General features: G+C 46.8%; 1 protein-coding gene across 1 annotated transcript in view; it reads left to right on the top strand.

Moving 5' to 3' along the window:
• The first annotated feature begins 943 nt into the window (after positions 1–943).
• Positions 944–23,844, top strand: part of WDR38 (WD repeat domain 38) — a 48,415-nt gene continuing 25,514 nt past the window's right edge. Inside the window, exons 1-2 of the mRNA XM_075260862.1 lie at positions 944–1,054; positions 13,461–13,581. Of these exons, the coding sequence (XP_075116963.1) occupies positions 986–1,054; positions 13,461–13,581 (190 nt within the window). The 5' untranslated portion in view covers positions 944–985. The remainder of the gene's footprint in view (positions 1,055–13,460; positions 13,582–23,844) is intronic.

The raw sequence follows: 23,844 nt of genomic DNA, 5'->3' as shown, positions 1-23,844 counted from the left end.
ACAAAAATCACAATTACACACCCGATAGAGCCCCAAAAAGTTATTTTTAATAACATTCCCCCCTAAATAAAGGTTATCCCTAGCTATCCCTGCCTGTACAGCTATCCCTGTCTCATAGTCACAAAGTTCACATTCTCATATGACCCGGATTTGAAATCCACTATTCATCTAAAATGGAGGTCACCTGATTTCGGCAGCCAATGACTTTTTCCAATTTTTTTCAATGCCCCCGGTGTCGTAGTTCCTGTCCCACCTCCCCTGCGCTGTTATTGGTGCAAAAAAGGCGCCAGGGAAGGTGGGAGGGGAATCGAATTTTGGCGCACTTTACCACGCGGTGTTCGATTCGATTCGAACATGGCGAACACCCTGATATCCGATCGAACATGTGTTCGATAGAACACTGTTCGCTCATCTCTAATTATAATGTTCTCAAATTAACCCCACAGTATAAAGTCTCTCTCCTGGTGCACCCACAGTTTAATGACTCCCTCCAGCTGCCCTAGTTTAATGCCCCCTTCATCTGTCCCAGTTTAATATCCCCCCTCCAGCTACCCCAGTTTAATCTCCCCCTTCATCTGCCCCAGTTTAAACTGAGGGCAACTAGAGGGGGACATTAAACTGGGGTAGCTGCAGGGGGACATTACACTAGATAGGTTCTCTCATAATTTCAGCTGGCAAAACATCACCAAATAGAACCCACATAAAACTGAGGTTCCCTTTCTGATGTGAACCTAGATTCCACTGCAATAGGATGACTTAGTGAAAAGTTTTCCAGTGACTCCATTACTACAGAATCCTGCACTTTACAAGGAGAGGAGGTGACAGAGTGTTTGCTGCAGGCCCAGGCTACAATGGAATGTAAATAGCCTCGGTCCAGCCTACCATTCAGCTAATAGTTACCGAGGTGACAGGGAAGCTTTCTGTATACGGCAAGGCCTAGCTAATAATCTAACACAGCCTGGCAACTCAAGAACATGAGGAGAAGATGTGGAAGAATCCATCGGAATACTTCACAACAACAACAATGAAATATTTTGAGAGGCATAAAGGGGAGGTTAGTAATAACTAAATCTAATATAGAGGAATCTTCATTTTATGATGTTCTCTATAATAATTCCTATAGGCTTGTGCTATCCAGTGAAACTTGTACGCAATAAAGACAGTTGTGCGGCTTGTCTGCAACTTACTACAGCAAAACTTTTTTGGGCTAAGGCTCCACGTAGCGGGCCACAGTCTAAAAGCATTGTAGGAAAAACCATGGCAGAAATGCGTCGCAGCTCTTCCCACAGAGCTTTTCAGAGAAAGTCCACAGATTTTTCCTCTGCGGACTTTCTGCTTCTTTCTATGCAGAAAATGACAGCTTTTTTTGTAAGTATAATTGACATGCTGCATTTCCATGGCAGGGTTTTATTGCACTTTGCAAATATTGTAGGGTCCCAGACTTACAGCTGAAATTTGGCGGTAAAAACACTGTCAAGTTGCAGACTTGTTGCATGTGAGTCGCACTCATATGTGACTTCAATTAAAGTCCATAGTAAAAAAGTCACACAATTTGTGACCTGTGACTGAAATCCAATACGTATTAGATTTTCTGCTGTGGTCACATCGCATTCACATAATGATAAATTTCACAATGCGATACCATTTTCACATAAGGCTACGACTAGATATCGACCTTGGCTGCGACTCCTACTGCGTGAACAAGGATGTTAGTAAATGGAGTCACACTGTAATCCCTAGGGTGTTGCTAAATTGTGTAGTGTTCAATATTTTTGCAACTAAAAGTCGACATGGCGGAATCATTGGTGTTACAATGTAATCTTTGGGCACGTCAGCAGTTGCAGGTAAAGTCACCTTGTTGCCTCATCCTTTTGGTTGCATACAATTATTTTCTTATTTTTAGATTGGAAACAGTAAAGCCGTGGTGCCTTTGATACACATTGATACTCTATGAGATTTGTGGTGATCAAAGTCACCATGTAACCGCAGCCTAAGAAGTATTTGGGTCCAATCATCTTGTACTAGCTTTTCAATGTGATTTACCATTTTCCACTGTGAAAACGCTGTGTTTTTTCTCACGGGTTCTGATCATGTGATCAGATGGGGTCGCAAACAGCTAGGTAAAGCATCTAAAACCACCACAGAGGAAGTAAGCCTAGAAAGACTCCCTGGAAAACCCGAGGCATACAAACTAATGGTAGATGATCAAAATTGTGATCTGAACAGTGCCATGCACATAGCTGAGATCGGGAAAATATGAATTTGCATGCAAATAGTGGGGCCAAGTTTTCAAATGATATTACCAGAAAGCTGGTGCTCTTTATTTATTAAAGAGTTGCGCCATTTGTCCCAATACATTGTGGCATATATGATAGATTTTAAAGGGAGTCTGTCACCAAGATGAGGCATATTAAACCAACAGCACAATCGGATAGGCCAGGCTCACCTGACTGTAATGCTTTTATTCCCTGTGTAGCAGTTTAGAGCAAACAAGCCGCCCTCAGTGCTCCAGACTGCTCATTTGCATATTGTGACATAAATTAATATTGTAGCAATAACTGCAAAAACTTTCATGGGGAAAAAGGAGTTACAGGTGACTCTGACCGTTCGGTTCACATCTGCGTTCGGGCCTTTCTGTTGCCCTCTCTGCATGAAAAATGTGGAAAGAAAAGTCCTGTAAGCCGCACATTTCTCCCCGCATTTTTCGTGCGGAAACTGAGTGGAAACCACATGCACCCCATTATAGTCTATGGGTTCTGCGGGTTTCCTTAGGTAACCACTTTTTTATGCTGATTAGGTTTCCGTTCGGGGGGTCCCCAAGCGGACTTCCCGAATGGAAACCCGAACAAAGATGTAAACCGGGCCTAACTGTGTTGCTGGTTTGATATTCTCACCCAGTAACAGAATACCATTACGAAGATGCATTCTGTGACTAAAGTAAATGCTACCTGTGTTACACCTTGATGTGACTATTGCAGCTGATTTTTCAGGGACTTTATCCTTTGCATGAAAATCCACAGCATATCTGCAACAGAATGATCATGCATGTGGTTTGGGCATACTGCAGATTCTTTTTTCACTTCTTGGGTATTTTACTGTAAATTGTTTGAGATTTTCAGTGTAGTGAACATACACAACAAATCCTTGAGATCTAAACAGTCAGATAAAGAGTCACCGCTCTGAGACAATAAAGCGGTCATAAGAATGTATCACTTCTAAAGGAGTTGGCAGTAGGGATGAAACAGGTAACCATGGGGCCCTGTTGCAAAATGAAGCAAGTTCAGAACCTGAAAAGAGTAGGATTATTTTGGTCTCCACAACATCCACAATGATGTCACAGTACATGGATAATATAAACATTGATCTCACAGTACAGGGATAATACACAAAGTGATGTCACAATATAGCAAAAATATAAACAATAATGCCACAGTACAGGGATACAGTACAGGAATATTGCGCACACACACAGCATACCTCCCAACCGATATACAAATATACAAAAAAGTATTCAGCTCACCAAACTTTTTTCTCCTGACTTCCCCTGGGAGACCAGAAAAACGGAATGGACGTCCGACACCAAGGTAGCAATGAATGTGAATAAAATTCGGCTCCAAAAAGAGTGAAGAAAATTTCAAAGATCCAAGGTTGTAAAAATTAAAACTTTCTACTTTATTGAATATCCATTTAAAATAGTGAAGATAGGTCACGACACAGCTACGTGTTTCGGTGCACCTACCGTGACGAAGGTGCAGGTGCACCGAAACGCATAGCTGTGTCGTGACCTATCTTCACTATTTTAAATGGATATTCAATAAAGTGGAAAGTTTTAATTTTTACAACCTTGGATCTTTGAAATTTTCTTCATTCTGGTTGGAGCCGAATTTTATTCACATTCATTGATACTTCCCAACCGTCCCGATTTCCGCGGGACATTCACGATTTCAGTGACGTGTCCCGCGGTCCTGGTTGGAGGGAGGTATGTCCCGATTTCAACTCAGATCTGCGTCCAGAGGACGCAGATCTGAGTTGAACACATACGCGGCTAAAGCAAGGAGCTGACACGGGTAAGCTCCTTGCTTCGCCGCTGCACGCCGCGTACTGGCTGTGTAGACACGATGTGATGACGTCACATCGCGTCTACAACTGTGTCAGCGAGAGAGAGAGAGGCGCGCAGAGAGCGGCGAGGGAGCGAAGGAGAAGGTAAATGTAATGTGGAACGTAAAACTGGGGGCAGATGAAGGAGAGGACGGCATGACACTGGGGGCAGAGATGTGGGGACATGAATCTGGGGGCAGAGATGTGGAGACATGAATCTGGGGGCAGAGATGGGGGGACATGAATCTGGGGGCAGAGATGGAGGGGACATGAATCTGGGGGCAGAAATGTGGGGACATGAATGTGGAACGTAAAACTGGGGGCAGATGAAGGAGGGGACGGCATGACACTGGGGGCAGAGATGTGGGGACATGAATCTGGGGGCAGAGATGGAGGGACATGAAACTGGGGGCAGAGATGGGGGGACATGAATCTGGGGGCAGAGATGGAGGGGACATGAATCTGGGGGCAGAGATGGGGGGACAAGAAACTGGAGGCAGAGATGGGGGAACATGAATCTGGGGACAGAGAAGGAGGGACATGAAACTGGGGGCAGAGAAGGGGGACAAGAATCTGGGGGCGGAGATGGGGGACATGAATCTGGGGACAGAGATGGAGGGACATGAAACTGGGGGCAGAGATGGGGGACATGAATCTGGGGGCAGAGATGTGGGGACATGAATCTGGGGGCAGAGATGGAGGGACATGAAACTGGGGGCAGAGATGGAGGGGACATGAATCTGGGGCAGAGATGGAGGGGACATGAATCTGGGGGCAGAGATGGGGGAACAAGAAACTGGAGGCAGAGATGGGGGGACATGAATCTGGGGACAGAGATGGAGGGACATGAAACTGGGGGCAGAGAAGGGGGACAAGAATCTGGGGGCAGAGATGGGGGACATGAATCTGGGGACAGAGATATAGGGACATGAAACTGGGGGCAGAGATGGGGGACATAAATCTGGGGGCAGAGATGGAGGGGACATGAAACTGGGGGCAGAGATGGAGGGGGGACATGAAACTGGGGGCAGATGAAGGGTGTATATTAAACTGGGGGGAGAAATAGAGGGGGGACATATAATTTACGGGTGACTGTAGGAGGATTATACTGTGTGCGGGCACATGAAAAATTAATGAGTGGGTGGAGTCAACACAAAAGTGGGCGTGGTTAGATTTGCACATTTTGTCCCTCTTTCAGTTCTTCAAAAGTTGGGCGGTATGACACAGTGATGTCACACTACAGGGATAATTCACACAGTGACGTCACAGTACAGGGATAATAAATAAGGCGATATCATAGTACAGAGATTCTAAACACAGTGATGTCACAATACAGAGATAATACACCTAGTGATATGATAATAAAGGGATAATAAATACAGTGATGTCACAGTACAGGGATAATAAAAACAGATTTCATGGTACCAGGATATTGCACTCTATAGCATCATAGCACAAGAATAATGTACACACAAAAAATGTGTATACTGTGACATCACAGCATATGAAGAAAGTAATTATAATTATGTCAGCTGCAAACATTACGATAAAGTGAAATAATGGAGGTGCATTCAGCTTTTCACATCCCTTTCCATTATCTATAGATATCACTAACTGCACCCTAGTTCTCAGTGGAAATGGGCCCCTTAGTTATTGGATCCCATAGCAGCTGTTTACGCCTGCTACCTTAGTAATAGCACCCTTGGTTCTCAATATCCATATTAAATATTAGAGCATATGGACATCATATAGGATAAAAGGAGCATTACAGGTAGTCTTAGACTTACGACGTTCTTACGTGGCATTGTAAAACGAATTTCGACGTAAGTCGGAAACATGTACCATACAACGCCGTGTAGGAACGGATCAACGTGATTCAGTGTGCAGCGGCTCGGAACCGAGGAAGACTTTACCATATACAGTACAGTACAGTACAGTACAGTCTTCCTTGGTTCCGAGCCGCTGCACACTAAATCACGTACTGTACAGGGAGAGCTGGCAGCTTGCGTATATGCGGGAGTTGACTTTTTCTCATAGGAGTGCATTGGCCAGCGTTTAGTGGCCAGTGCACAGCATTTGGCCAATCAACACTGGTTCTGCCGGAGGCTCGTCTGTGAGGAGGCGGAGTCTAATATCGGACCACAATGGAGACTGCTGCAGTCCGATCTTAGACTCCGTCTCCTCAGAGACGAGCCTCCGGCAGAACCAGCGTTGATTGGCCGAATGCTGTACACTGGCAAATAAACGCTGGTCAATTCATTCCTATGAGAAAAAGTCAGCTCCCCCAGCTAGCAAAGACGAGCCTGTGGCAAATCAATACTGGTTCTGCAGCAGGCTCGTCCTTGCTAGTCAGGAGAGCTGGCAGCTTGCTGTTACAAGGGAGCTTACTTTTTCTCATAGGAATGAATTAAACAGCGTTGATTGGCCAGTGTACTGCATTCGACCAATCAACGTTGGTTCTGCCGGAGACTCGTCTGTCAGGAGGCGGAGTCTAAGATCGGACCACAGCAGTCTCCATTGTGGTCCAATTTTAGACTCCGTCTCCTCTCAGATGAGCCTCCGGCAGAACCAGCGTTGTTTGGCTGAATGCTGTACACTGGCCAATGTATTCCTATGAGAAAAAGTAAGCTCCCTCATAACAGCAAGCTGCCAACTCTCCTGGCTAGCAAGGACCTACTCGCTCATCTCTAGTCGTAACCACGAAACGTCGTAACCCGAGACCGTCGTAACCCTAGGACTACCTGTATACTGTGTGGGGGCTAGTTAAGGGAGTCTTATACTGTGTGGACATCGGTAAAATGGATTTTACACTGTGTGGAGACCAAGAAAGAGATGTTATAGTGTATGGAGGGCCAGGCAAGGGGATTCTATACCAGGTGGGGGCTTGGGGGCACTGGTCAAATGTTTGTTAATGGGGCCCAATCTTTCCTAGTTATGCTCCTGTTTAAAGCCAAAAACGCAATTCAAAACCCTGTGTATAAAAGCTCTGAAATTTATTCAAATCTATTTTAAATATTTATCGATGAAATAAATGATTAAGATAAAATAATAATAATAATAATAATAATAATAATAAATAACAGGGCTTGTGGTGAGAATGTCAAATCTCCGCAGAATTTTTATTTTGAGCAAAAGACTGACTTTAATTTACTCACCTTCAAAAGGTCCATAGAACTAAATAATGACTAAAGTACAACCATCTGGGTAGGATTAAGGGCACATATGGAATATCCATCAGGCATCCACCTTTTTGGGGCCGTCACCTACACTCCCTAAACAGGCTAGTGCTTCTGATCCAATCCTCAAAGTTACAACCAAATAAACCAAAAAACTTGCCAGTGCCATATGCTTACCATTGTGCAGACCATAAAGAGAGATGTTGTTTCACACAGTCTTTGCTATGGGGCCTTGCATTTTCTTATTATGCCCCTGGCATGTATATGGGGTAGTAAACACTTCTCCCTAGGAAGACCACCTATCAAAAAGTAGAAGCCCTGATGATTTTTGGCAAACCTCTTTAACAAAAGAGGTGGAATTGTTAGCATGTGACTCTACTGAGTTGTTGGTGGCTTCCACAGAGTTAGGTCCAGTGATAAGGAGATAGGAAAGGCATGGGGTTTCCACCAAGGTTTTTGCCCAGAGGCCTCCACCAACCCAATCCTGTCCATCACGTTTATGAATAATCTACACAAAGCAACAAATTGGCTTCATGAAACAACATGGGATCTAGAATTTACTTGGGGTCAGCAATTCAGGTCCATAATGTATGTGCTAATTTTTTTGCTAATGAACCTCAGCTTGTGTGTATTAACTGAGGCATATTCACCTGCTCATTAGATTGAGGTTGTGGCCTGCAACGCAAGCTGGACTTTTTTAAGAGTTCCCTGGACCACAGCCAAGTCATGATATAACCACCATACTAAGAAGAGTGTGCACACATCATACTAAATGATTGGAGAATTCACCCTGGGGATCATTTTGTCATCATTAGACATAATGAAACTCCTGAAGTCATCGGCCATTTTAAAAAATTGCACGCTTGGCTATTATGGTGTGAATTAGCCTCAATGGCACAGACGTCAGCAAATATCAAACCAAATTAAGTAAAAAAGTATTTCCAACTCAGAGGTATTCAGAATGTATGTACAAAGAAAATAAGGAAAAACCTTCAGTGGAATTTTAATGCTTAGAATGGGGCTAAGAGGCCTGACTTTACCATTCATTGCAGGGGAAGGTAAGTGATAGCCCCTATGGGGAATCACGAACATTAGAAAATTGCCAGAAAATTGTGCAAGTAGAGCCTTTTTTTTAAATTTCCTTCTGAAAGCATTCCCATAAGCTGCCATTATAAACATGGGAAAAGGAATGGGGAGTAACTTTCATCCAATATTCTGTTCAAAAATTCCCAGCCAGAAAGTAACCTATCTTCAGAACATGTGCAAGACATTGGTGTCAGACTGAACTTTTATGGTCCCACTAAATAATGTGATTCAATAACCCCTACTATATGGATCATAGCAGGTCTTGAAATTTGGATATATGGACCATTATTGTGTTCGAGTGTCTACCTGCCAGAAGCTCCTCTGTGTCTCAAGACATGTCCAAACCTAGGCTCTGTTCGCATTATGTTTATGTATATGAAAAACGTAACACCTCGAGTTATGCTATAGTGGTTTATAAAAAGCTCAAACCTGCAAGAAAAGATCAGAGAGATCACTCACTGTGCTAAACCTTCAACCAGACTTATAAGTGAACCCAATAACCCTTGACCCTAGAGGTTGGGTGCTCAACTTTAGCAGTTGTGTTAAGCCACAATAATTGTAAGCACATAGAGATGGCAATGGAAAGGCTGTGGTCTGTGGTGTAACAAGTGTCTTGTGGGCCTGGGTGCAAACTTTGTCCAGGCCAACCTTCCCAACGCCCCTTTCCCCCTCACAGTACTGCCCCCCTCCCCCACAGCATCCCCCAGTGGTCCCCCCCCCACAGTATTATATGCCCAGCAGTGGCCCCACACACAGTATTCCAGTGTTCCCTTCACAGTATTAAATACCCTTCAGTGTTCCCTCCACAGTATTATATGCCCAACAGTAAGGCCACAGTAATATATACCCATCAGTGTCCACTGTATCTTACCGGGCTTGGTAGCACACCCTGCGACCACGATTGTTACGCCCATGGCTGTGGTCATTGGTAGCCAGGGGTGAACCTAGCTTTATTGCCGCTTGAGGCGGACGACAGAAAGCCCCCCCCCCCCCGGGAAGAGGGGGCGGAGTTAGCAGGCATAGAGCAGGCAGGGAGCGGACCTGCTCTCTGCTAAGCGTGAGGGGAGGCCGCTGGAGCAGCGCTGCGTCCACAGGGCCTCCCCAATCCACCACTCGCTTCCCGTGCCTGGCTGCCGAGACGGTGACGCTAAGCCAGTCCAGTCCAGCTTGTATGCATATGAATGGTGCAAGGGGTTCCTTAGTTATGACAGATATTGAAAACTCCTTTAGTAAGTATATGGTGGTGTGGGGAGGGCGATCACTTGTATTGTTTGAAGTTCCCATTTTGCTTTGAGATTTGTTGCTTTGAGATGCTGCCCCTCTCTCCATGTCACTCAGTCCTCACTAGTGCTGTCCCTCCTCCCTCTCTGTCACCAGGGCCGGCGTTAGGGGAAGGCAAACTGGGCAATTGCCCAGGGCACCGACAGCTTAAAGGAATCCTATCTTTTAAACACGGCCACAAGAAAAATGGCCGCCTCCACAGTATTGTAAGCGTCCATTTTCTCGTGGCCGGCGGGCATGCGCAGTTGGCTTGCCTGAGGCCTAGAAGTAAGAAGACGCCGCCAGAACAAGACGCGGTGAAGACCTCGTCGCAGAAGAAGATGGAGGCGTGCTGAAGAGCTCTCTGGCAGTATTGGGGACGCCCCCAGTGCTGTTTGAGTGCTGGGGACCACCCCCAGTGCTGCGTGATAGCTCATTTGCATACCGAGAAAAAACGGGATTGCAGGCGAACAGCGGCGTGGAGAAGACAAGGAAAGGTAGGATAAGAATAGCCTTTCTTAAGGCTATTCCGACATGTTAGGAAGAAAAAATTGTGTTTAAACGATAGGATCCCTTTAAGGGGCCCCCTGGCTTCAGCACTGCACCACCATTAGCTGAGCCAGGCTATGAACAATGATTTGGACTGTCAGATTGCAGAAGAGCAGGAGCATTGACGTGCAGCTATGGAGTACTGATAATCCTTTGTTTACTTTCACTTTGTAGAAGCAGCTTCCTGGCTGTTATTTGTAGCTCCGCCTACAGACCAGCGGGGGAGGGGGTCTCAGCAGAAGTCCTTACCTGCATATCTCAGCACACAGTGTCTCCTGCCTCAGTCTCACTTCCTATGCAGAGTAGTAGTTGAACAACATGAAAGGCAGCCATTAGCTTTACAGCCAGCAAGGCCCGGGATACCGTTGACATGACAGCGGGGAGTCTTGTGAAGGCTCCCCAGCCTGTCATTCAGTGGATTCAATTGCAGGTTACTCTGTGTAGCCTACAGTAGAAGCCCCGGTATTTTGCAATGCATTAGCATTGTAATGCATTGTATTAGTGATCAGACCCCTGGGGTTCAAGATCTCTAGGGGGTCTAATAAATGCATAAAAGAAAAAATGTAAAAAAAAAAAATTATAATCACCCCTCTTTCCCCAGAACACATATAAAAGTAGTTAAATACTGTGAAACACATACACATTAGTTATCCCTGAGTCCAAAAATGCCTGCTCTACAAATCTATAAAACCAAAAATTCCTAAGGCCCAGTACACATCTGGGTTCAGTATTCCATTCAGGGAGTCCACTTGGGGACACCCCGAATGGAAACCTATACGCATTAAAAAGCAGTTAGCTAAGAAACCATGCAAAGACAATAGATTATAATGGGGTCCATGTGTTTTCCACACGGTTTGTGCATAAATCATGTGGAGAGAAAAGTATTTTATAGTGATTATATGTTTTTGATTACTCCTTATTTTGATGGTGAGACTTACGTATTGAAGGTGTGGTCAAGGGATGTGACCCAAAATAGGTAATAACATACAGACACTAGACAGAGGGTGCTTTGTCTGCATCTGTCTGTGAAAAAGCAGCATTTTATAGTGCCTGCAAAGTGGATGGAATCCTGATTAATCACATCCACACATTACAGAAAAAATCCACAGTGAAAAACTCTGCAGACTTTCTGTAAAAAAAAAACAAAAAAAAACCGCAGCAGAAAAAAACACAATACAATACGTTTCCACAGTATTTTTTGCTGCAGCTTTCTACATGGAACCTTAGCTTAAATGTCCGTTGTTCTCATCCTGTGATGTGAGCAATGGACATTAAATGATGGTAGTGTGAAAATACCCTTACTGGTTTAAGAAAAATATAATTGATCTTCACGCATCTATATATGGTGTATCAAAAGATTTTGCACATACAATTGTTCCTAGTAAACAACTATAAAATTAGACAACTCTGGGTCTGTGTGGGAAAAAAATTGCAGAATGCACTGTTCCATTCTATATTATAAAGGACATGGACATCCAAAGAGCAGTCTCCTTCAGAGACATACATTCATGTGAATCAAGCCATTAGAATGCTGAATTTAAAGTTCTATTAATAGTACTTGGCTTATATTTCATTTCTTTAGTTTAATGTAATTAAAAATATATGTTTTAAATGATCATGTATTTTCATTTACTGAATTAGTTGTGTGTTGTTGGTATAGTATCTTGGAATTTAGCGCTCCACTTGTAAACTTGCCCAGAACCCCACTTTATCTAAAACCAGCCCTGCCTGTCACCCAATCCTCACTAGTTCTGCCCCTCTATCCCTGTCACCCAATCCTCACTAGTTCTGCCCCTCTATCCCTGTCACTTTATCCTCACTAGTGCTGCCCCTCTCTCCATCATTCAGTTCTCATTAGAACCTTTGCAACCTTTAGTCACACAGTGGGAGTTGCGGTAGAAAGGTGTAGCTCTAACCCAGGGGTAGGGAACGTACGGCTCTCCAGCTGTTGCAAAACTACAATTCCCAGCATGCATTCTTGCTCTGTTCTTCTTGGAATTCCCATAGAAGTGAATGGAGCATGTTGGGAGTTGTAGTTTCACAGCAGCTGGAGAGCCGAAGGTTCCCTATCCCTGCTCTAACCTTAGTGAATGGGTGATGACCTATATCAGCATGGTTTTCCACTATATAATGCATGAAGCCATTTTCTTCTGGCTCTGTACACTGCATAGTACTGGGCTTGTCAGCAGTCACGAAAAGGGGCTGGTTGTTGCAGGTGCTGAGTATTGGCTGTCCCAGATTTCATATATTAACAAGAGGCTATCAAAAGACAAAAAACAGGACAACTCCTTTAAGGCTTGTGCGACTAATGACAGCCTCTGTCCGCGACTTCATCTGCATGTTGTTGGCATCAATTATCTGCCTATATTCAGCAAATTGCTGTTGTCAATGGTTGGTGTCGATGATCCGTATACTCCGGTGTTTTGGCAGTCCTAAAGCTGGCCTGCCGCTGAACTTGTGTTTCGCACCATGCCTGTGATTGTTACCGCATCTCAGCAGCTCGCTGGGACGCCATAAAATGAGTGTGTTGTCGGTGTTAATGATTTGCCTGCTCTGGTAATTCGGCTGCTCTAAGAGCCTCTTGAAGCCTAGCTTGCTCAATCCCCCTGAGCTCTGCTTGAGGAGAAGTCTGTGACTTATGGCTACCTTCATAGCCCTCCTGGTTTTAGAATTTTGCGACAAATTAGTTTTCTTTTTCCCAGCATCTTTAAAATTGGCAAACTGCCAATTCGGATTAAAGGGAAATCTGCCTGGAGCAGATCAGATAATATGCAAATACTTGTTCACAATGGACTCTGGGTTATCTGTGTGTTTACATAAAGAGATAACAGAGCAGCTTTATCAGCAATCTCCAATTATCTGAGAGAGTCCTGCTGGCAACAGCAGTTTAATATAGTATATTAACATAAATTCATAACAGTCATGAGGCCATGTTATTTACCGGGATAAAAAGTAGCCTATGTTTTAATCGAGGTTACAAACTATTTATGTTCCAAATTTCATCCAAATCGGTTCAGCCATTTTTGTGTGATTGAGTAACAAACATCCAAACACATATTAGTAGGATTAGTAGGATAGGATAGGATTTTTATAATATTAGTAGGATTAGTAGGATATGTTGTGGATAGGGAATCTAAGTATCTGATCACTGGTAGTCTGACCACTGTTATCTCCAGTCATCAGGAAAATAGGAGCCTGAAAGTTCCCCTGAATGCTCCATCAGCCCCATAGAAATAAATGGCGCACTAGTCACACATTCACACCACCCCTCCATGCATATGCTTTTTGCAGGTGAATTGCTGCACTATCTCTCCAGACTACCAGCTTGTCCTCACATGTTCAGATGACAATCGAATCCATTTGTGGGAAGCAAAAAGTGGCTTATTGAGGCATAAAGTGACGGGGCACACAGGTAAGGGTCTTAGATATCTCTATGGCTAGCAGATTTGTGTGTATTAGAGATGAGCGAGTACTGTTCGGATCAGCCGATCCGAACAGCACGCTCGCATAGCAATGAATGGACGTAGCCGGCACGTGGGGGGTTAAGCGGCCAGCCGCCGTCAAAGCGGAAGTACCAGGTGCATCCATTCATTTCTATGGAGCGTGCTGTTCGGATCGGCTGATCCGAACAGTACTCGCTCATCTCTAATGTGTATGATTAAAGGGGTTTTATGACTTTATCTGTATGGTGTAAATTACACAGTACATGGACATGCGATTACTTGAGTCTGTACTAAAATTAAGCCCTTTCTTGTTCTAAGGCTTGGGGGGTGGGCTGTGCGAGCGGTAGATGACTGGTTGGTGTCTGTTCATTGGTAAGCTCCTTATTCTATTGCATTGTTCCTTCTTAAGATGGAATCTTTGTAATTTTTTCTGTTTTCCTAACCTACCTGCACACGTACCCTGCTGTGTCCGTTCTTATTTTGCTGCAAAAATAAAAACTTTAAAAAAAATTCAGCCATTGAAAAACAATCTTAAAACTACTAACCCATACAAATAAAGATATGTTTTTATGCATTGTATAGGGCATTAAGGAAGTATTCAGAGGTGTAATGTGAAGTTACTGGGTCCCAACATGAAAACTAACAGGGGCCTCCATGTGTCATTGGTAATACTGACCTCTTCTTATGTAGTAGAGGGGCCTATGGATCCCCTAAGGTACCAGGATCTGGATACATCTGGTACCTCTGCACCTCCTATAGCTACACCACTGGATGTTACCCTCCCAATAGCCTATATAAGCACTTCATTCCACCTACAATTGCCTATGTAGGTTTGAGGGACACAGTTTATATGAACTACATAGGTACAATTGGGAAAAAGTGTTCAGATTTCTCCTTCAACTTGCAGTAATATCTTTCCATTGTTCTGGTCCATCAAAGTACCAGAACACCGGATAGTTGGACTGCTACAACAACACTCACATACAGAGCTCCAGGAACCCCAATTACTATAATTGGATCCATCGGATGTCTGTTCTTTAAAACACGAACAGCCAGACGAAAAAGTTGGATTAGAATTTTTTTGTTTTTCGTTTGGTGGTTTTGGTTGCACACTGTGACAAAGTCTCAAATTGGAGACTCCAACACACGTGAACACAGCCTAACCTGGAACATTGACGGATTTACCCAAGATGGCCATACACTTTAGATAGCTGTCAAGAGAAAGAACGTTCAGTTGAGAACTATCTCCCCTGACTCCACCATACACTTGCACACTCAGGAATACTGTGGAGTTAAACTTTGTACTCCCAGTGCATGGGTTAACCTTTATTCCCCCTACGCCCAACCAGCAGCACAACTGGGGTATTTCTGCCCCTGTGAGCTGTTAGGACAGGTGGAACTTTTAATTAACTAACAGCTTTAACCCCCTATAAGAGGCTGCAAGACCTCCTCCCCCCTGTGTTTTTTTCTGTCCTGTGCGGACAGGACAGGTGGCAGGGGGGGAGAGGTGTTGCAATCTCTTACAGGGGGCACCTCTCCCTCCGATTTTCAGCTTACCTCCTCTCCTTGCCTCCTCCCGTCTGTGGAGTGCTCATCTTCCCCCTGTGCCGGCGCGCATCTGCCGGCACTTCGGCGGGTCAGGAGACGGGGAGGAACTTCCTTTCTCCGGCGGCATAGGGGAACTGTAGTGCGCGGCCGTGTTCCCGGGCGGTGGAACTCCGCTTCCGGGTTTGCCGCGCATTCGCAGTTCTCCGCCCGCCGGTCACCGCTAACTGTGGTTTTTTTGTACTATTTCTCCCCCCTCCGTTGCGGATGGTGAGGGGGGAAGTATTCAGATCTCCTCCTGGATGTCTCCAGTTTCCAGGGGCCCCGGTTTAACGGGGTTTTCGGGTTTCTGTAGTGAGGGGGCGGAGCCTCATCGTAACCCCGCCCCTCTTGGTTTTGCCCGGCTTATTTAAACTCCCCCCTGTCATTACTGCTTTGCTTGCTCACTCTCTGGGTGCTCAGGCTGTCGGTTTGTTCCCTCAAGCACTTGTGGTGGTTAACCGTATTGTTTCAGGTTTGGCAGGGGGGGAGGGGCGGGCAGACCTGGTCACTTATATGGAGCCTGAATAACTTGGTATTTGCTTTCTCCTTAGCATGTCCTCCTCCTCTTCTTCCTCTGTGCTCCCTTCCCGGGGTAAGTCGACTTCCAAGAGGAAGCATCTATCCTGCGGTAAATGCAGGATTCCCTTACCCGACAGATATGAATATAGAGATTGCCATGGATGCAGAGGCCCCCCATCAGAGGATACCCCCCTGCGTGATGTGGTCGGCTGGGTAAAAGACTTTGTTCATCAGTCTATGAGAGAAGTTAAAGATACCATCTCCCACATGGCAAAAAGACCTCGATTGGAGCCCAGTGAGCTCTCTCTCCCCCCGTTAGAGGATCTCCATATTGGGGAGCTGGATTCAGAGGAGGAATCCGAGGAAGCGGAGAAATCTGTATTTCCATTGGAAAAGATGCCCAGGCTGCTCAAGACCATCCGGGCAAGGGACCGTGAGAGCGGGGAGGGATCCAGCAGAAGATCCAGATCCTTCAGGGCAAATTCGGATTTAGGGTGCATTCACACTGAGTAAACGCTAGCTTATTCTGAACGTAAAACACGTTCAGAATAAGCGGCGTCTAAAGCAGCTCCATTCATTTCTATGGGAGCGGGGATACGAGCGCTCCCCATAGAAATGAATGGGCTGCTTCTTTCACTCCGTGCAGTCCCATTGAAGTGAATGGGGAGTGCCGGCGTGTACGCTCCGGCATGAGCAGAGCTTGCCGTATACGCCGGCACTCCCCATTCACTTCAATGGGACTGCACGGAGTGAAAGAAGCAGACCATTCATTTCTATGGGGAGCGCTCGTATCCCCGCTCCCATAGAAATGAATGGAGCTGCTTTAGACGCCGCTTATTCTGAACGTGTTTTACGTTCAGAATAAGCTAGCGTTTACTCAGTGTGAATTCACCCTTAGTCAGAAAAATGGAGGCAGAATGGAGACGGCCGGAAAAAGCGTTTAACTCCACTAAACGCTTTAGATCCTTGTTCCCCATTGCCGAATCCCAGCAGGGAACCTGGGGGTTTCCCCCCAAAGTGGATATGGCCGTGGCTAAGCTATCTAAGCGCACGGTGGTGCCGTCAGAAGACGGATCGAATCTGCAGGATCCTATGGACCGCCGCATCAAGGGCTCCCTGAGGCAGATATATGCAGCCTCTTCCGCCCAGGCTTCGGTGGGCATCTCCGCCAGCGAAGTGGTGTCAGGCCTTCGGGCTGAGTTGTCTTCCCTGGCTAGGGACATCGACACCGGAGTACATCGGGACGACCTGCTATCGGCCATGTCAGATATTAATCTGATGGTAGACCACCTATCTGAGGCTACCTTTTACCAAACGAAGCTGGCTGCTAGGGCAATGGCGCTTTCCACCGCTGCCAGACGCCCATTATGGCTGAAGCCATGGAGAGCCGATAATGCGTCCAAATTTAATTTGTGCGCCCTCCCCTTCGAGCCTGGAAAGCTATTCGGTAGGGAATTAGACCGAATTATGGAAGGCCTCGCGGATTCCAAGGGGAAGAACCTCCCTCAACCCTCTAACAGTGGAAGACCTTCCTTTCGGGGCCGTGGATTTTCCAGAAGGGGTTCTCGAGGCCAGAGACGCTCCGGCCCCCAGGCCAGAGGGAGAGGTCGTGGTGCCTCCCGTGACCAGCAGAAGCGCTCATCCTTCTGACTATCCGACCTCCCTTCCCCGCGTCCCCGCAGCTGTAGGCGGCCAGCTTTCCTATCATTCGGCCGCCTGGATTCTTCATATTCAGGACCCCTGGGTCTTACAACTGATCCAGGAAGGATACAGAATAAGCTTCATCTCTCACCCTGCAGAGAAATTTATAACAACTCGCCCTTTTCAGGGCACCAAACAACTTCATCTAGAGAAGTCCGTTCAGGAGTACGTGGACAAAGCCGCGCTGGAACCGGTTCCTCTTACAGAACGCGGCCAAGGCGTCTACTCTCCAGTCTTCTTAGTTCCCAAGTCGTCAGGCGGATGGCGGATGATCATCGATCTCAGGTACCTGAATCAATTCATCCACAAGGTACGGTTCCGGATGGAAACCATCAGATCGGTACTCCCCTTCCTGTGCCCGGAGATCACTTCGTCACCTTGGACCTAAGGGACGCATCCCTCCACGTACCTATTTTTCCAGCCCACAGGAAATTCCTAAGGATTGCTGTGTACCTAAACGGAAGGTTGTCTCATTACGGCTCTCCCATTCGGCATATCCTCGGCCCCACACACCTTCACAAAGGTAGTGGCTCCGGTCGCAGCCACCCTGCGCCTCCAAGGGATCTTTATAGTTCCATATCTAGACAACTGGCTCCTAAAAGCCCGGTCAAAGGAGGTTCTCGCCACACAACTAGAGACCACAATGGCTTTACTAAACGAGCTGGGTTGGCTAGTAAACTGGCAGAAGTCAGTAGTGGTTCCAGCAACCCAGATCCAGTTCCTGGGATTCATCTTGGACTCTCTCAGTATGACGATCTCCCTGCCCTCTCCTCGCAAGGAGAAGATTGGTCGAGCGGCTCATCACCTATCCATTACCCGGAAGGTTACTATCAGGACGGCCATGAAAGTCCTAGGTCTCATGTCCGCCACCATCGAGGCAGTCCCTTGGGCCCTGTGGCACATGCGCCCCTTACAAAGCGAGATCCTGAGAGTCTGGAACCACAGTCCTTCAGGACTTCAGAAGCCTATCCAGTTATCCATCAGTACCCGTCGATCACTGGCTTGGTGGTCTCATCTCCAAGATGGGAAGTCCACGGTCCAGACCTCCTGGATCCTGTTGACTACAGATGCCTCCCTCACAGGATGGGGAGCACATCTAGGGGAGACCCCAGTACAAGGTACATGGAATCGTCTGGAGAAAACGCGCTCGTCCAATTGGCGCGAGCTTACGGCAGTTCACCGGGCACTTCTGGCGTTTGCACATCACCTGCAGGGACAAGCGGTGAAGATAAGGACGGACAACTTAACAGCAGTTCACTACATCAACAAACAAGGGGGAACCAGATCCCCCTCTCTCCTGCAGGTGACCAACCTAATATTTTCCTGGGCAGAAAGGAATCTGTCTCAGTTGTCGGCAGTTCACATCCGAGGTCGCTTGAACATCCTTGCGGATCAGCTCAGCAGAGGCCTGGTGACGTCAGGCGAATGGTCCATGGATCCAGAAATCTTTCACCATCTTACCGAGATGTGGGGTCTCCCCGAGGTGGATCTGATGGCCACCCAATACAACGCCAAAGTAGAAAGGTTTTGCTCCCTGTACCAGGAGGACAACCCTTTGGCTGTGGATGCCCTGTCAATACCTTGGAGGTTCAAACTGGCATACGTTTTTCCTCCCATTCCAATGATTCCGAAGGTATTGGCGAAACTCAGGCAGGACCAGACCTCGGCAATAGTGATCATGCCGTTCTGGCCAAAGAGGGCATGGTTTACCCACCTCATTCTGATGAGTCAAGGGATCTACTGGAGGCTTCCATCAGTCCACAACCTGGTAACTCTAAACAGACCGCTCTGCTAGGACCTGGACAGGTTCAACCTCACTGCCTGGAGGTTAACCGCGCCGTATGTGGAGATAGAGGATTGTCCCAGGGAGCGCTAAGGACACTAGCCCATTCAAGAGCGGAGTCTACCAACCGGAGCTATCAGAGGATTGCCCGAATATTCCGAGGCTGGTGTGAGGAGAACCAGCGCAATTCCGACAGAAATTCAATTGTGGAGTTCCTACAAGACGGCCTAGAGAGGGGGCTATCACCAGCCACCCTGAAAGTTCAAGTTTCAGCGCTGTCCGCTCTCCTGGAGACTCGGCTATCACAGGATCCTCTAATCAAGCAGTTCCTAAGAGGGGCCGCCAGGCTCCGACCCCAGGTACAACCTCCTGTCCCTCGGTGGGATCTAGCCGCAGTTCTACAGGGGCTCTGTGCTCCCCCCTTCGAACCTTTATCTGAGGTGGATTGGAGGTACCTGTCATACAAGGTTACCTTTCTGTTGGCAATAACCTCCGCCAAAAGAGTTGGAGAACTACAGGCCTTAGCGGCCTCGGAACCCTTTATAACCTTTTTCTCAGACAGGGTTCAGCTGAGGTTTGTTCCAGGATTTTTGCCAAAGGTACCTTCACTTCAGAATATCAACCAGGTAATTTCTTTACCGGCCTTCTTTCCCTCCCCCACTTCGGAGTGGGAGGAGAAGATGCACAAGCTGGACTTGGTTAGAGCACTGCGGATCTACCTGGACCGTACAGCCTCCTTCCGGAGATCAGAAAATCTGCTGATCAATGTGTTTGGCCACAATAGAGGCGTCAAAGCATCGAAGGTGACTCTGTCAAAATGGATCAAGGAGGCCATCACCTGCTCCCTGCGTGCTCAAGACCTTCCGGTACCTGAGTTTGTCCGTGCCCATGCCACCAGAGCGGTGGCAACGTCCTGGGCAGAAAGACGTTCCCTTTCCTTGGAACAGATATGTGCCGCTGCTTCCTGGAGTTCACAGCTGACCTTCGCCAGGCACTACAGGCTGGATTGGCGTGCGGCGGATTCCACAGCGTTTGGACAGTCTGTCTTGGCATCAGCCTGCCAGGATCACCCACCCTAGGGTAATAGCTATACTTGCTAAATCCCCAGTTGTGCTGCTGGTTGGGCATAGGGGGAATGGAAGATTATGAATGATAATCTGTTTTCCCTTAGCCCAAACAGCAGCACAAGACTCCCTCCCAGATCCTTGTCATGGTATATATTGGATTTGTATTTGTAATTGTATACTTTGATACTAACACAGGGGGGAGGAGGTCTTGCAGCCTCTTATAGGGGGTTAAAGCTGTTAGTTAATTAAAAGTTCCACCTGTCCTAACAGCTCACAGGGGCAGAAATACCCCAGTTGTGCTGCTGTTTGGGCTAAGGGAAAACAGATTATCATTCATAATCTTCCATTTCTTCTATCCATAAACTAATGGTCTTTACTAGAGATGAGCGAACAGTGTTCTATCGAACACATGTTCGATCGGATATCAGGGTGTTCGCTATGTTCGAATCGAATCGAACACCGCGTGGTAAAGTGCGCCAAAATTCGATTCCCCTCCCACCTTCCCTGGCGCCTTTTTTGCACCAATAACAGCGCAGGGGAGGTGGGACAGGAACTACGACACCGGGGGCATTGAAAAAAATTGGAAAAAGTCATTGGCTGCCGAAATCAGGTGACCTCCATTTTAGACGAATAGTGGATTTCAAATCCGGGTCATATGAGAATGTGAACTTTGTGACTATGAGACAGGGATAGCTGTACAGGCAGGGATAGCTAGGGATAACCTTTATTTAGGGGGGAATGTTATTAAAAATAACTTTTTGGGGCTCTATCGGGTGTGTAATTGTGATTTTTGTGAGATAAACTTTTTCCCATAGGGATGCATTGGCCAGCGCTGATTGGCCGAATTCCGTACTCTGGCCAATCAGTGCTGGCCAATGCATTCTATTAGCTTGATGAAGCAGAGTGTGCACAAGGGTTCAAGCGCACCCTCGGCTCTGATGTAGCAGAGCCGAGGCTGCACAAGGGTTCAAGCGCACCCTCGGCTCTGATGTAGGAGAGCCGAGGGTGCACTTGAACCCTTGTGCACCCTCAGCTCTGCTACATCAGAGCCGAGGGTGCGCTTGAACCCTTGTGCACACTCTGCTTCATCAAGCTAATAGAATGCATTGGCCAGCGCTGATTGGCCAATGTATTCTATTAGCCTGATGAAGTAGAGCTGAATGTGTGTGCTAAGCACACACATTCAGCTCTACTTCATCGGGCTAATAGAATGCATTGGCCAGCGCTGATTGGCCAGAGTACGGAACTCGACCAATCAGCGCTGGCTCTGCTGGAGGAGGCGGAGTCTAAGATCGCTCCACACCAGTCTCCATTCAGGTCCGACCTTAGACTCCGCCTCCTCCGGCAGAGCCAGCGCTGATTGGCCGAAGGCTGGCCAATGCATTCCTATGCGAATGCAGAGACTTAGCAGTGCTGAGTCAGTTTTGCTCAACTACACATCTGATGCACACTCGGCACTGCTACATCAGATGTAGCAATCTGATGTAGCAGAGCCGAGGGTGCACTAGAACCCCTGTGCAAACTCAGTTCACGCTAATAGAATGCATTGGCCAGCGCTGATTGGCCAATGCATTCTATTAGCCCGATGAAGTAGAGCTGAATGTGTGTGCTAAGCACACTCATTCAGCACTGCTTCATCACGCCAATACAATGCATTAGCCAGTGCTGATTGGCCAGAGTACGGAATTCGGCCAATCAGCGCTGGCCAATGCATTCTATTAGCCCGATGAAGTAGAGCTGAATGTGTGTGCTAAGCACACACATTCAGCACTGCTTCATCACGCCAATACAATGCATTAGCCAGTGCTGATTGGCCAGAGTACGGAATTCGGCCAATACAATGCATGGCCCAATGCCTTGGGGTAATGTGAGATATATACAGAGAAAGATCCACCACACAAAAATTTGGATATTACCTAGTGTCAGACTAGCAGTTTACAGGTCCTGTAATCTGACACTAGAGTGGGACCATGTATCTCAGAGATGTGTTTCTGGTGGGACACTTATTGTAGTGCACCTCAGATAGCAAGAAGAAGGGAGGTCCTACTCTCCATATTGATGCATGTCCCTTATGATTACAGGTACAGTGATTAATTGCTGCAGCCATGTTGTTGTTATATTCTCATATTGTATTGTTCAGTATATGTTGATACAGTCACTGATGTTAGGAATGACTGAGAATTTGATGCTAATGTATAACTACTAGATAGTATGTAAGGACACTTATTGTAGTGCACCTCAGATAGCAAGAAGAAGGGAGGTCCTACTCTCCGTATTGATGCATGTCCCTTATGATTACAGATAAAGTGAATAAAGAATATAAACCCCCCCAACCACACCAGTGTTAGTTCATTAGGTGTGCAACAGTAACCCAGGACTCCGACCTATACTTCAAGTCACACATTCAAACCCTCAACACTTCCTGCCACCTCCAATTTAAAAACATCCACCGAATCAGCTCCTTCCTCAGGGCTCGTTCACATCAGCATTGCCCTCTCCGTTCTGCAGGTTTCCGTTTCCTGCATAAAACAGAGCAGGATACGGAAACCTGCAGGAGTCTCTCTCACCCATTCATTTGAATGGGTGAGAGAGATGTCCGGCCGTGAGCTGCGGTGAGCGTTTCATGCTCTCCACCGCAAAACCGGGTTTTTTAATCCGGACACAGAGTCGGACATGCAGTACTCTGTGTCCGGATTAAAAAATCCGGTTTCGCGGCGGAGAGCATAAAACGCTCACCGCCGCTCACGGCCAGACCCGGTCTGTGCTTTCCGTCTTCTGGCATGCAGAAGACGGAAAGCACAGAACGGAAAGTAGAACGCAGGTGTGAACCTAGCGTCACCCCTGAAACTACTAAGATGCTCGTCCAGGCCCTCATAATCTCCCACTTAGACTACTGCAACTCCCTTCTCCATAGACTCCCAGCTAACACCCTCGCCCCCCTCCAGTCCACCTTAAACTGTGCTGCTCGTTTAATCCACCTCTCCCCCTGATCTTCATCGGCTGCTCCTCTCTGCCAGTCCCTCCACTGGTTACCCATAGCCCAGCGAATTGAATTCTAGCTACTAACGCTAACATACAAAGCCATCCACAACTTGTCCTCTCCATATATCTCTGACCTAATCTCCCGCTACCTGCCCACACGTAACCTCAGATCCTCCAATGACCTCCTACTCCGCTCTACTCTCATCCGCTCCTCACACAACCGTCTCCAAGATTTCTCCCATGCATCCCCCATACTCTGGAACTACTTACCAAGACACATAAGACTGACCCCCACAATCACAAGCTTCAAGAAGGCCCTGAAGACTCACCTATTCAGGAACATAGAGATTTATTTTACAATATAGTTAACGCCTTTTGACACAATGCAAAATATTGGCATAGAAAGACAGGCTAGATCAATTGGATATGACGTTTCGGTCCTTAGACCTTCATCAGACGCGATCTAGTGTGGTAGCAGGATCAGTATAAGTGTCAAGGCCTTGACACTTATACTGATCCTGCTACCACACTAGATCGCGTCTGATGAAGGTCTAAGGACCGAAACGTCATATCCAATTGATCTAGCCTGTCTT

The sequence above is a fragment of the Leptodactylus fuscus genome, chromosome 11 (genome assembly GCF_031893055.1).
Source record: "Leptodactylus fuscus isolate aLepFus1 chromosome 11, aLepFus1.hap2, whole genome shotgun sequence".
Lineage (NCBI taxonomy): Eukaryota > Metazoa > Chordata > Amphibia > Anura > Leptodactylidae > Leptodactylus > Leptodactylus fuscus.
Note: the sequence above shows the minus strand (reverse complement) of the source record. Positions and strands in the feature narration are given on the sequence as shown.